We start from the raw sequence: 15,119 nt of genomic DNA on the forward strand, positions 1-15,119 counted from the left end.
CCAGATTGTTCTGCATTGGTATCGACCAGTAACTCAGTAAGACTAGGTCGACATTATAATTTTTCTTCAAGGATTTAATACTATAGACCCATTTAATACTATGGAACAAGTGGTACAATTTAAAAAAATATATATATATTTATTCAGGCATTTATAAATAAACGTCAAATAAAACCACATCCAGGATGAAAAAGATAACCCAACAGGTAACAAACCGAGAACCCAGCATAACTCAATACATAGCCAACAAGCGCAACCCCACCTCACTGCCTCCACTTTCCTTTTTCTTGTTATCCCCAATCCCTCCCCCTGCTGACTTAACTGCCCTGGAAGAAGTCAATGAACCGTTTCCATCTACGGGCGAACCCTTCCATAAACCCCCTGAAGGGAAATTTCATTTTGTCCAATCTAAGGAAATCCGCGAGGTCGCTCACCCATACCCCCGGTTTCGGGGGCTCCGAGTCCCTCCGCCCCAACAAGATCTGTCTCCAGGCTAACAGAGAGGCAAAGGCTAGAATATCGGCCTCTCACACCCCCTGGACTCCCGGGTATTCCGACACTCCAAACACTGCCAATTCTGGACTCGGAACCACCTTCACCCCCAGTACCTCTGACATCACGTCAGTGAACTCCCACCAAAATCCCTGCAACTTCGGGATGGCCCAAAACCTGTGAACACCGCCCACATCTATCCTCCACCTCCTCGAAGAACCTGCTCATTCTAACCACCGTCATATGCACTCTATGGACTACCTTAAATTGAATGAGACTCAGCCTGGTGCACGAGGAGGACCCACGCACCCTCCTCAAAGCTTCCTCCCATAATCCAGCCTCCAGCTCACCTCCCCAGCTCCTCCTACCACTTTCGCTTAACTACTCCTATTGGGGCGCTCTCCCAGTCCATCAATTCCTTATATATTTCTGACACCTTGCCCTCTCCAACCCCTACTCTTGACAGCACCTTGTTTTGCAACCCCAGGGGCGGCAGATTAAGAAAGGACGGCACCTGCTTCCGCACGTAGTTCCGCACCTGTAAGTATCGGAACCCATTTCCACTGGGCAACTCGTACTCCTCCACCAGTCCTTCCCAACTCAGGAAGCTGTCCTCCCTGAACAAATCTCCAAACCTCTCAAACCCAACCCTTGGCGACCCTGAAAACCCCCATCCAGTTCCCCGGAACGAACCTGTAATTCCCACAGATCGGGGCCAAACCGAGGCCCCCTCAAACCTCAAGTGCTGTCGCCACTGTCCCTACACCCTCAGGGCTGCCACTAATACCGTGCTTGTTGAGTACCTGGTTGACGAGAACAGCAGAGGCACTGTCAACAGCACTCCCAAGTGTTTCCCCACTCAGGGAAATAGTCTTCTCAAGTCACTCAATCAGACATCTTCATTATTTTAAAAGAAAATTAAGTCTCGTAGCCTTTTCTGCTGTGGTGAAATGTTACCAGAATCTCTAGTCTCTGCTCATAAACATTTCCCTTTCCTGGTGAATCTACACTGAACTCTCTCTGACTTCGATATTGTTTTCCTTTAAGAAGATTTCACACAGTCCTCAAACTGGGCTCTAACCAGTGTTGAAACAATTTCTGTCCCTATTTATAGAAAATCAAAATGCTGTTGGTATTCTGTGTTTTTATCTGTAAAAACTTGTATTTTCAGGAAATTAATTATTTAAACACTTTGGTGATAGCTAAAACCTTCATGATACTCATCAGCATCTTTTCAGAGTGTATACTTTTGATACCTATTTACTCCCAGAATCATAGAATTTACACTGTAGAAAGAGGCCATTTGGCCCATCGAGTCTGCACCGGCTCTTGGGAAGAGCACCCTACTCAAGCCCACACCTCCACCCTATCCCCGTAGTCCAGTAACCCCACTTAACCTTACTCCAAAAATTATTACCTCACGTATCTCTTCTAAATCTGTCCCCTGTCTGTCCATTCCAGTAATCTGCTGTCACCTTTAAGGCCGGGGTTTTCCATCCCCGAAGGCGATTCATCATTGGTCGCCGGTATGATATTCCGGTCCCGCTGTTCCATTTTATATGGCTCAGCAACAACATTACATTTTCCTTCCTAATCACCTGCTGTACCTCCATTCTAACTTTATGTAATTCGTGTACCAGGACACCCATATATCCCTCTACACCTGAAATCTGTCATCTTTTAAATAATATGCTTTGTTTATATTCTTCCAGCCCTTTCTGATTCTTATGCTGAATGTTTCTTGAGCAGGAAATGTACATTTTTAGGATAAATACATTTGAAACTTTGAGATAGAATTTGTCAGGTTAGGCACAATCAGACGATCCCTGGTGAAGCGCAGGTTGCATGCATTGAATTTATTCATTAGCACAGTTTAATGAGTGGTCTTGTAATAAACTAAGAATTCGAGAATGAATGTTCCTTTTAAACCCTAATTTGTTCTGTACACCATTGGGTGACCGGAGTGGTCATATTTTGGTCACATGCATCATTGTATGCCTATCATATGGTTTGGGTTACTTTCACTTGTAATGGGAAACAGGAAGGACTGTGGTCATCTTCAGCTTGTCTATAATACTGTGATGTAAATTCCTTCACAGGCGGTGTTGAATCAGAAGTTCATCGACTGTTTTGTTCTCATCTTTCTCGATTCACAATCTGCAAAGACGGTAAGGTCCCAAAAGAGCCTGTGATGTAGAGAACCACAAAGTATCTGAGAGACTGTGTATGATATAGTCAAGATGATATATTACTTGTATAAAACTGAGAGTCTCGCAGCATGGGGATGCATGAAACATGTGTATAACTAAAGACATAAGAGCATTTTCCCTCTCCGCATTGGGGGGTAGTGCATGACAGCACTAAACTAAGAGAATAGGCAATGAATGTGTGGTAATGCACAGGGTTGCAAAACATTGGTGTTGCAAGGAACCATTTACTGTTGACGTGCGACCTTGACCTAGTAACACAGAGCGAGCCACTGATCTTAATAATGCAGTTGGAGTGGGGCTGAGCAGAGAGGGGATTAGGAGGCAATAGTTAATATTTCTGCCAGTTGAAGTAAGGAAGCATGGATCAACAATCTAATGCCGGTTTATAACTGCTTGACTTTATCAGAGGATGAAGCACCTTGAAGCTACACTTATCCCAGTGAAAGCTCTGAGCAATGGAAGTTTCTGACAAGGGTGCACTTTTGTCTCATTGGGTGCGATTTAGTGGGCCTTTATAGATTTAGTAGCTGTCGAGGACATTTGGCTGTATTCCACCTCTGGCGCTCTGACGAGGAGTTATCCAGACTCAAAACCTTAGCTCTGTTCTCCACAGATGCCGTCAGACCTGATGGTATTTTCCAGCATTTTCTGTTTTTGGGCTCTCTAACATTCCTGAGACTCATGCTTATCACACTAATTGGCCATTGAAAGTTAACCTTTCGCAATGTAAGCTCCCCACTGTCTCAAAGTCAAGGAATGGAATGAATACTCAGAGTTCAGGGCTCAAAGCTGGGTTGCATGGGATCAAGAGGTACTGGCCTTGCTTCTCTTGTTATAAACAAACAGATTTTTAAATGTTTCACTTACAAATCTGGTGCCTGTAAGTCATTGGAGCCGTCGATGGTCAAAGATCTCAGGAAAACATACACATTTTTAGTTAATTCCCTCATGTTGGGAGTCGGGAGGGTTGTGGGGGGCTGTGGGGCTGGAATTGACCACGCATTAGCCCAGGGTGTCATAGCAAGTGACATATCCAAAAGTTGCAAGTGACAATGCCTCCCAATTACTAGTGTCTAACGCCACCTGTGCCCATGCTATTCCCTAAAATTCCTTCCACTAGCAAATCCTCCCACTGCTTCTAGGTGTGTTCCCAGGATGCACACCAGAGGTGGAGGTGGCCTGCTGCCTTCCATGCCCTGTTGCCTGAGATACATTTGGCAGGCACCCTCTAGAGGGCTGTGACTTAGACGGCCGCACCCTGATTTTGGGTGGCACTGCTGTTGTCGCGTTACCCTGATCTGCTCGCTGTGCCTGAGTTGCACTGACCTCAGAAAGGGTGAAATTCCGATTGGCTGGTCACTCCAAGGGTATTGTATGTGGAAGGCTCCAGGCTGTGCTCCAGCCGATTCTCCCTCTGGGTGCTCTTGGGCCCCTGGGTTACTCCATGGGACAGAGGGCCAACTGGAGTGCATTCCAGAAGTCTCGGTGTCATCTGGCCTTGCCTGTCTTGGAGGCCTGCCATTATCTGAACTGTACAGTTGAAGGCCTCAGCCATGGTCCTCAGGGAATAAGCCATGCTTCTGAATTCACTCGTTACGGATCTGACGCCCAGGCTTTCCACTGGGAACGCCGTTGTTGCAGTGTTGGCCTGGGTGCCACGCATTGCTGACAACATCTCCTGTGACTGAAGGCTTTGGGACTCGTCCATTGGGCCTTGCAGTCACAGAAATGTTGCTGCCCATTCCTGGTATTCCCAGCTCTGCAGCAGCTGAGAAACAAATGTGTCCAGAGCCACAGCAACTGGCTGGTGCACAGATGAGTCCTGGGATCCAGCAGATCTCTGGGACATTCCTGCCTCCATCTGATGTGCATCAAAAGCAATGTGGTGCTCACCAGATAGTTACCCAGAAGCCTACCTGCTTAGGTCGCTCACCGAGTTGCGTGTCTCTGCGATGGTGGCTGGTGCAGGTGATAGCTGCGACGCTTCATCTCTGTTCTCCTCCAACATCACCTTGAGGTCGTGTCAAGGGTGGGCGGTGGGATGCTGCTCGTGGATGGGTCAGCCTGGTCGGGTGATGTTCCTGCAAGCCAAAGAAGATGGCATTAGTACATGGCCAGGTCAAGGATTATGAATACACAAAGCTCCCTTGAATTTGGTCATCTGGATGGAGGTGCAGTGGCTCTGCAGTTTTCTCCCACAGGCCCACCTCGCTCTCAGCACAGAACCACTCCTGCTCCTTCCCGGCGAGCTCCAGGGAGCTCTCCTCGAAAGGAGTCAGGATATTCCGCTCGCGCACCCCACTGTCCATCTTCTCTCACTTGCACTGGTTGTGGGCAAGCTTCTCCTGCAGGAACAGTGCTGCAGGGGATGATGTGAACTGGCTGCTTGACGAGTCAGATGACGATGATACCTGACATGTGTGGGCACTGTGCATAAGCAGGGAGGAGTTCTGATGCAGAGTGCCAGGGGGTGGAGTGTAAGACGTTGGCTGCTGGGGCACTGCGAGGTGGCAGCATGTGGGAAATAGGTGATATTCTGAGGGGTAAGGTGGAGTGCAGAGAGGAGACAGGGAGCACTTATCGTGGCTGATCGGAGTAGATTATTCATCTCTTTGTGGCACTGCAAACCCCCCCCCCCCCCCCCCCCCCCCCCGGTCTCCTTGTGCATGCCACAGGCACCTGACGCTGTGACTGTCTTCCGGGCAGGGTTCGTAACCTTGTTGGAATATCTCCTGCCAGAATTAGGGCACATTGTTGCCCATCTCTCCTCCACGGATCCAGCATATGGGTGAGGAGCCTTGCTGTGAATCGAGGAGCAGGTTTCCTCACTTCCATCCTCCTGGCTTGAATGATGTCAAGTGCGGTGGAGCCATTCTAATGCAGCGCCACCTTGATTGAAGTGCTCAGATGACCCCTGGGGCTTCGCGCCTTAGATGTGACATTTTACATGTGAGGAAAGAAGTTATTTTCCTAAGTACAGGTATTTAAAAATTGGGGTCTGGATCATGCTGACGGGTTTACAGGAATCACACCGATATTCGCACCGGAAATAGCACTTTGTCACTTTCTTGGAAAATTCCACCAATTGTGTATTCATAGAGCCCAAGGGAACTAGCAATGTGCACTGTTTCTATATAATGTGGCCTATGCATTTCTACCAACCTGTTCCAATTTTAGAAGCTGTTTTCTCTTTTTCAGAATCTCAAGGTTGTATTCCGAGAGCCACTTCCTGCACAGCCGCAGAATAGTGATAGCCCGCTACCTCAGCTTGTATCCATGTACTATCACCTAGAGTCTGTCATCAACACTGCATGCTTCAACCTGTGGACTGGCATGCTTCAGTAACAGACATCAAGCCCACCTGCATTTACTTTTGAACTAATCTGTTTTATTACATTCACATTTGTTACTCTTCAATTGCTCGAGGCAAGAAACTGTGATGTATATTCCACACACTGAGAGAGAAGTATTGATTTTAATATGATTCAATCTTCTTATCCCTGTATGTTCACTTGTTTTGAATGCAGAAGCTGTTGGGGCATCTTTCAACAGATCCGTGGGCGCACTGCCAAAGTCAGACTGTTCAACTTTATTAAAAGTTTGCATTTGTTAATTTATTTTTATTTACTGAATTTATAGCTTATTATGCTAATTAATATATGTCATCACATTTTCTTTCTGGTTTTCTTTCAAACTCTATTCTTCCTTTCCCCTCTTCATCTCGTTTTTTTTTCACCCCTGCGGAATGCCATTTCAAAAAGGTTGAACAACTATCGACAGTTTCAACTGAAATATTGCTTATGCTGTAGCGAGACAGACGTTTAACTATAGGGAAAGGTACCTGAAAAGTCTTTCCTTCCCTTCTTTTCCTCTCTGCCTGATCAAAGTGATGAACTGACAACTCATCATAATGTTGTGGATAGATTGAGCAATGAGAATCTTGAGACTCTGGTTGAAAAGCAAATTGTCCAGGTTTTTGAATTGTGAACCTTCAAAAGATTTAATTTCGTTAGGTTGTCTGCATTATCACAAATTTACATGCACTGGAAAACAATTGGATATAATTTTCTGTGAGATTCACAGGTGTAATAACCTTTTTTAAAACGCAGCCTTGTTGTCACCTTTTAAAAGATACAGAATAAAATCCTAATTTCTGCATTACACTCACTTTGTGTTTTCCTGCAACAGTGGCCTGGTAGAGGGCTTTGAGCATGGCTTCCTGACCACTTCTACAGTGAAATAAAGGTGGCACTGCACTTAGGAATGAATGCTTGGAGTGCATAACAAGTACCTTGGGTTTTAAAGCACATTCCTTTGTAGAATTTCAACAGTCAACTATAGATTTAGTTGCAGCTGCACAATGTCTTCTTGCTTGGGGACAATTAATTATAAGTGAATATATTTGATGTATATTTTGTACATAATGAAAATGGCTGAATTATTATTATTGTAAAATAATAAAGTTCTATTAATCATTTCCTGTGTGCTTCTCTGTGCTATTTAAATGTTTTTCTAATCTATAGATATAGACCAGTGAGTTTTCATTTACTTTCATTACCATAACTATTTTGTTCCTCCATCAATGTTTTCATCTTTTCTTCCTCATCTTCATGGCTTGATGTTTTTGAACAGTTCAGGGAAAATGGGCAGAATTCTGAACAGGATTCTCAAAGATCCTGGACATGTAATTCCATGTTTTAAAAACAGAATTTGACTGATTTGGTCATCATATACCAATAATTGTAATTATAAAAAACATGGAATCACAGAATGCAATTCCCAAAACACTGATAAAAATAATTGATCCTGACCTAGTAGAGTTTGATTGCTCCAGCCATTGAAGAACAGGGGCTATGGTGAAGCTGGTAAAAGTTGGGATCAGTCTGGGAAAGCTGTCAGAAACATTTGATGATAATGGGCCCCTAGGGGGGGTTCTTTTACAGGCATGGACGGGGACGGGGGTGGAGCTGAAGATGGCGGGGTGGGGTGTGGCAGGGCGAAAGCGCGGGCTTTCCTCTGTTTTCCCGCGCGTGGGGCAGAGGAGGGGGGGAGGGGAGGAGTGCGGGGCGTGGCTAGCAATGGCGACCTTTCCCGCGCTGGAGCGGGGCCAGGGAGGAGTGGCAAGGGGGGGGAGGCCCCCCCCCGAGCCGGGGGGAGTCGGAGTGTGGCAGGAGCAGCCGGGTCAGCGTGAACCAGCTGACTTACGGGAGTACGATGGAGGGTACATCGCGGCTAGGAGGGGTCCTAGCCAGGGGGGGGGGGGGGAGGGGGGTTAGGGAGGGACACCGGGTTGCTGCTGAAAAGACCAGAAACGGGAAGTGGAGGACTGGAGAGGTGGGGGGAGGGGGACATCGCCATGGGGAGCGGGTCAGAAGGGGAGGGTCGACCCGGGGCGAGCAGGGAACAGGACATGGCTAATCGGCAGGGGAAGGGGGCGGGTCGTCCCGCGACCCGGCTGATCACTTGGAACGTGAGGGGGTTGAATGGGCCGGTCAAGAGATCAAGGGTATTCTCACACCTGAAGGGACTGAAGGCTGATGTAGCAATGTTACAGGAGACCCATTTGAAGGTAGTGGACCAGGTTCGCCTGAGAAGGGGGTGGGTGGGACAGGTGTTCCACTCTGGATTGGACGCAAAGAACCGGGGGGTGGCGATTCTGGTGGGAAAGAGGGTGTCATTCGTGGCGGAGGAGGTGGTGGCGGATAAGGAGGGTAGGTATGTGATGGTGAAGGGTAAGCTGCAGGGGGAGAAAGTGGTGATGGTCAACGTATATGCCCCGAACTGGGATGACGCGGGTTTTATGAGGCGCCTATTGGGCCTCATTCCGGGACTGGAGGCAGGGGGCTTGATCATGGGGGGGGACTTTAACACAGTGCTGGACCCCGGGCTAGACAGATCGAGCTCAAGGACCAATAGGAGGCCGGCAGCGGCAGAAGTGCTGAGGGGGTACATGGAGCAGATGGGAGGAGTAGACCCATGGAGGTTTGGTAGGCCGAGGGCGAGGGAGTATTCCTTTTCTCCCACGTCCATAGAGTGTACTCCAGAATCGATTTCTTCGTGTTGAGCAGGGGGCTGATCCCGAGGGTACGGGAAGCTGAGTACTCGGCCATTGCGATCTCTGATCATGCACCGCATTGGGTGGATGTGGAAATGGGGGAGGCGCGGGACCAGCGCCCGCTGTGGCGGCTGGATGTGGGGCTGTTAGCGGACGACGAGGTGTGTAAAAGGGTCCGGAAGAGCATTGAGAGCTATCTGGACTTGAATGACACGGGTGAGGTGCAGGTGGGGATGGTCTGGGAGGCCCTGAAGGCAGTGATCAGGGGAGAGCTGATCTCCATAAGGGCGCACAGAGAAAGAAAGGAGAGGCAGGAGAGGGAGAGGCTGGTGGGGGAGCTATTGGAAGTGGATAGGAGATATGCGGAGGCACCAGAGGAGGGGCTGCTGGGAGAACGGCGCAGCCTGCAGGTCAAGTTCGACCTGCTGACCACCAGGAAGGCAGAGACGCAGTGGAGAAGGGCACAGGGCGCGGTCTATGAGTATGGGGAAAAGGCGAGCAGGATGCTGGCACACCAGCTTCGCAAACGAGATGCGGCTAGGGAGATTGGGGGAGTGAAGGAGAGGGGCGGGAAGGTAGTGCAGAAGGGGCAAGAAGTGAATGGGGTCTTCAGGGATTTTTACAAGGAGTTGTATCGGTCTGAGCCGCCGACGAGGAGAGGGGGAATGGAGGACTTCCTAAACAAATTGAGGTTCCCAAGGGTCCAGGAGGGGCTGGTAGAAGGGCTGGGGGCGCCAATAGGGCTAGAGGAGCTAGTCAAGGGAATAGGTCAGATGCAAGCGGGGAAGGCGCCGGGGCCAGATGGGTTCCCGGTGGAATTCTATAAGAAAAATGTGGACTTGGTGGGACCGGTACTGGTACGAGCCTTTAATGAGGCGCGAGAGGGGGGGGTTCTGCCCCCGACAATGTCGCAGGCTCTGATCTCCCTGATATTGAAGCGGGATAAAGACCCCGTGCAGTGCGGGTCCTACAGGCCTATCTCGCTTCTGAACGTGGATGCCAAGTTGCTGGCAAGATCCTGGCAGCTAGAATAGAGGATTGTGTGCCAGGGGTAATCCATGAGGACCAGACGGGGTTCGTGAAGGGGCGGCAGCTCAACACGAACGTGCGGAGATTGCTGAATGTAATTATGATGCCGGCAGTGGAGGGGGAGGCTGAGATAGTGGTAGCGCTGGACGCGGAGAAGGCATTCGATAGGGTGGAGTGGGAGTACCTGTGGGAGACGTTGGAACGGTTTGGGTTTGGGGAAGGGTTTATTAAGTGGGTGAAGTTGCTCTACTCGGCCCCGACGGCGAGTGTAGTGACAAACGGGAGGAGGTCGGAGTATTTCGGGCTCCACCGAGGGACCAGGCAGGGATGTCCCCTATCCCCCCTACTTTTCGCACTGGCGATTGAACCGTTGGCGATGGCACTGAGGGGTTCAGGGGGGTGGAGAGGACTGACTAGGGTAGGGGAGGAACATCGAGTATCGCTGTATGCGGATGATCTACTGCTGTACGTGGCAGACCCAGAAGGGGGAATGCCGGAGATAATGGAACTATTAGCAGAGTTTGGGGACTTTTCGGGGTACAAACTAAATTTGGGCAAAAGCGAGGTTTTTGTGATACACCCGGGGGACCAGGGAGAGGGTATTGGGAGACTCCCCTTCAAGCGAGCAGGAAAGAGCTTTAGGTACTTAGGGGTGCAGGTGGCAAGGAACTGGGGGACCCTCCACAAGTTGAACTTTTCCAGGCTGGTGGAACAGATGGAGGAGGAATTTAAGAGGTGGGACATGGTACCGTTGTCGCTGGCGGGGAGGGTGCAGTCAATCAAAATGACGGTCCTCCCAAGGTTCTTGTTTTTATTTCAGTGCTTGCCCATCTTCCTCCCTAGGGCCTTCTTCAAAAAGGTGACGAGTAGCATCATGAGCTACGTGTGGGCGCATGGCACCCCAAGGGTGAGGAGGGTCTTTTTGGAGCGGAGTAGGGACAGTGGAGGGCTGGCACTGCCCAATCTCTCGGGGTACTACTGGGCGGCAAATGTGTCAATGGTGCGCAAGTGGATGATGGAAGGGGAGGGGGCAGCTTGGAAACGAATGGAGAGGGCGTCCTGTGGCAACACAAGCCTGGGGGCCCTAGTAACGGCACCATGGCCGCTCCCCCCCACGAGGTACACCACGAGCCCGGTGGTGGCGGCCACCCTCAAGATATGGGGGCAGTGGAGGCGACATAGGGGGGAAATGGGAGGTCTGTTGGCGGCGCCAATAAGAGGGAACCATAGATTCATCCCGGGGAACATCGACGGGGGATTTCAGAGCTGGTACAGGGTGGGCATACGGCAGCTGAAGGACCTGTTTATAGAGGGGAGGTTTGCGAGCCTGGGAGGGCTGGAGGAGAAGTTTGAGCTCCCCCCGGGAAACATGTTCAGATATTTACAAGTGAAGGCATTTGCTAGGCGGCAGGTGGAGGGGTTTCCCCTGCTCCCCAGTAAGGGGGCGAGTGATAGGGTGCTCTCGGGGGTCTGGGTCGGAGGGGGGAAGATATCAGACATCTACAAGATAATGCAGGAGGCGGAAGCAGCATCAGGGGAGGAGCTGAAAGCCAAGTGGGAAGGGGAGCTGGGAGAGCAGATAGAAGATGGGACGTGGGCGGATGCGCTGGAGAAGGTCAACTCTTCCTCCTCGTGTGCGAGACTGAGCCTCATTCAATTTAAGGTGCTGCATAGAGCTCACATGACGGGGACAAGGATGAGCCGGTTCTTTGGGGGTGAGGACAGGTGTGTCAGATGTCTGGGAGGCCCAGCGAACCATGTGCATATGTTCTGGGCATGTCCGGTACTGGAAGGGTTCTGGAAGGGGGTGGCAAGGACGGTGTCGAAGGTGGTGGGGTCCAGGGTCAAACCAGGATGGGGGCTTGCGATCTTTGGGGTCGGGGTAGAACCGGGGGTACAGGAGGCTAGGGAGGCCGGAATACTGGCCTTTGCGTCCCTAGTGGCTCGACGAAGGATATTAATTCAATGGAAGGACGCGAGGCCTCCAAGCGATGAAACTTGGATTAACGATATGGCTAGCTATATTCAGCTAGAAAGGATCAAATTTGCCCTGAGAGGGTCGGTACAGGGATTCGCCAGGCGGTGGCAACCTTTCCTTGACTTTTTAGATCAGAGATAGACGTTCGGGGTCGTGGCAGCAGCAACCCGGGGGGGTGGGGGGAGGGGGGGGGGCAGCAAGGGTCGTGGGGGGACATGCACGACTGTAACGCGGGCAAGTCTGCTCGCTGCTCATGTCTGAAACTGTAGGCTGCCTTGTTTGTTAAGGTTGCCTGGGGGGGGGGGGGGGGGGGGGAGGACTGGTGCGCGCGAGAGGGCGGGCGAGGGAGGGACATTTGCCTAGAGGGATTGTGTTGTAAATAATTTAAAAATTAGTAGGGGTAAATGTCTGTATGGAAAAACTCTTTCAATAAAAATTATTTTAAAAAAAAAGAAACATTTGATGATTCATCCTATCAAAGCTCAAACTGCAAAATAGTTCACAAAAGTATCATTGTTTCTGCAGCTGTTCAATTCTCTTTCCTGTCATTCTCGTCATTGGAGCATTACTTGTGCAATGACTAAACAAACAGAATGAAGCATTAATATAAACTCTGAACAAAACAGCCTGCAAACTAATGCAGTGGGCAAAACCCTTTTTAAGGGAGGCGGTTCAGAGGAGGATTACTAGATTGCTACCTGGAATGAGCGGGTTGCTCAATGGTGAAAGATTGGACAGACCGGACCCATTCCCACTGGAGTTTAGAAGAGTGAGGTGTAATTTGACTGATGTATATAAGATTCTAAATGGTCTTGACAAGGTAGAAGATGTAAAAAGGATGTTTCCTCTTATGGGTGAGTCCAGAACTAAGGGCACTGTTTTTAAAAATAGGGAACAGAGTTGAGGAAAAACATTTTCTGAGGGTTGTGCAACTTTGAAACTCTGCCAGTCAATGGTGGATGTGGGGGATCACTGAATATTTTTAAGGCGGGTTGGATAGATTCTTGTTAGGCAAGGGAATCGAAGATTATTGGAGGTAAATGAGGAATGTGAAATTCAAACCTCAATCAGATCAACACATTTCTTATTGTATAGTGGAGCAGACTAGACGGGCCAATTGGCCTACCACTTGTGTTCTTATTTTCTATGTTTGTATCATGTGATATTTGAGTATCTTAAGTGTTCCCCACTCGGTGAGACAATTAATGCAGGGGGACAGATAGATCATAGAATTTACAGTGCAGAAGGAGGCCATTCGGCCCATCGAGTCTGCACCAGCTCCTGGAAAGAGCACCCTACCCAAGGTTAACACCTCCACCCTATCCCCATAACCCAGTAACCCCACCCAACACTAAGGGCAATTTATCATGGCCAATCCACATAACCTGCACATCTTTGGACTGTGGGAGGAAACCGGAGCACCCGGAGGAAACCCACGCACACACGGGGAGGATGTGCGGACTTCGCACAGACAGTGACCCAAGCCGGAATCGAACCTGGGACCCTGGAGCTGTTAAGCGATTGTGCTATCCACAATGCTACCGTGCTGCCCGATGAGGTACACCAACTCCTGAACCTCCTCACGCTTGCTTCAAGAGCAAGATTGCGGAAGAGTGATACTAGTTTATCTACCCATCTTCGATATAGATGCATATTTGCAGGGTTACCATCTGTGAAAAAAATCAACTTGCAAAACACATTGTGAAACATTTGCCTGTATTTGTAACCATTGTTGGTGAGGTTTTTTTGTGTCATTTTGTGTTGAGGGATCTGCCCTGCGGAAATTAATTCACCAGCAGTTTTTGTCTATAGATGCAGGATACCAGTTTCATCCCAGGAGAACCTTTACACAGGAAGCACACACTATTCATTTAATGTAGAGCTTAGCTCAGTTAAGAAAATTAACTGTTCCAGATATCTTTCTGCCTCAGCAGCAATCTTTTGCACCTAAGGAAGAGGCTTTTAATAATTCAACATCAAGAGAATTTCTGCAGAGATACGCTTTGACACTGGCTAGTGAAATGAAAAAAAATTATGGCTATTTTCCATTTATTTTCTTTTGTTATAATTAAGTCAATTTTCGAGTCTAACGTAAAAGCAAAATGCTGCCGATGCTGGAAACCTGAAACAAAAACAGTGCAGGAGAAATTCAGCATGTCTAGCGGCGCCTGCAGAGAGAAACTGAGCTTACGTTTCCAAAGAACAGTCATATTGGTCTCAATGTTAATTCTGTTTCTCTTTCAACAGATGCTGCCAGACCTGCTGAGTTTTTCCAGCACTTTGTATTTCAAGATTTTAGTCATCGGGCTGAAACTCAACAAAGCCAGTTGGTTACATGAGCAGTGAGACTGAGTGTTATCAGCTAATGATGAATTGCACCACTAAATGAATTTGTCAATGGAATATATCTCAATCTTGCAGTGGCTTCCTACGGACACTTCCCGTCAAAGTCCATCTCAAGGCAACATGTATCATATGGGCCTTGTATACGGGTAGGAATGCTAATTATCTGTCCTCTAGAACCCCAACTCCATTCTATCTTGGAATTAAATAGATTAAAGTGAAAACATTTACAAAACTTGACATTCCTTACACCACCTTGGGACTTGGAAACTAATAGTCTGTCCACCATCAGCATTGGTGCACTGGTCATTGTTTACAGGTGTTAATATATTTCACTTTCTTCCAAGTAAATAACCTGGATCCTCCTATAACCTTTAACAGCCAAGCCCCCAGACATTTTGTTAGCACAATTCAGACAGGTCACAGGCAGCTCCCTTTGTTCTTCTGCATAACCCTAAATTAAAGACAGAGCCCCAAAACATAACAATCATACAAACCTCGCACTTGTAACAACTATGAAATGTAAATGGTTTTCTTAAAAATGGTCAGAATAGGAATGTGGGAGTCGTCAGTGGAGGAGCTGAAGGCTAAATGGGAGGAGGAACTTGGGGAGCAGATAGAGGACGGGACTTGGGCGGATGCCTTGGAGAGAGTCAACTTTTCCTCCTCATGTGCGAGGCTTAGTCTCATCCAATTTAAGGTGCTGCACCGGGCCCACATGTCCGGGACTAGGATGAGTAGGTTCTTTGGGGGTGAGGACAGGTGCACCAGATGTTCGGGGAGTCCAGCGAACCACGCCCATATGTTCTGGGCATGCCCAGCACTGGAAGAATTCTGGAAGGGGGTGGCGGGGACGGTGTCGAGGGTGGTTGGACCCAGGGTCAAACCAGGGTGGGGACTCGCGATTTTTGGAGTTGCGGTAGAGCCGGGAGTGCAGGAGGCGAAAGAGGCCGGTGTCCTGACCTTTGCGTCCCTAGTAGCCCGACGAAGGATTCTGCTTCAGTGGAAGGAT

At 49.0% G+C, this 15,119-nt stretch overlaps 1 protein-coding gene across 3 annotated transcripts in view; it reads left to right on the forward strand.

The window, feature by feature from the left end:
* Window positions 1–7,179, forward strand: part of szt2 (SZT2 subunit of KICSTOR complex) — a 300,727-nt gene extending 293,548 nt beyond the window's left edge. For all 3 annotated transcript variants that reach the window (XM_038793974.1, XM_038793973.1, XM_038793972.1), the window contains 2 exons: window positions 2,592–2,660; window positions 5,901–7,179. In XM_038793974.1, coding sequence (XP_038649902.1) covers window positions 2,592–2,660; window positions 5,901–6,047 — 216 coding nt within the window. In that variant the 3' untranslated portion in view covers window positions 6,048–7,179. The remainder of the gene's footprint in view (window positions 1–2,591; window positions 2,661–5,900) is intronic.
* Window positions 7,180–15,119: the final 7,940 nt, after the last annotated feature.

Source organism: Scyliorhinus canicula, chromosome 4 (assembly GCF_902713615.1).
Source record: "Scyliorhinus canicula chromosome 4, sScyCan1.1, whole genome shotgun sequence".
NCBI lineage: Eukaryota > Metazoa > Chordata > Chondrichthyes > Carcharhiniformes > Scyliorhinidae > Scyliorhinus > Scyliorhinus canicula.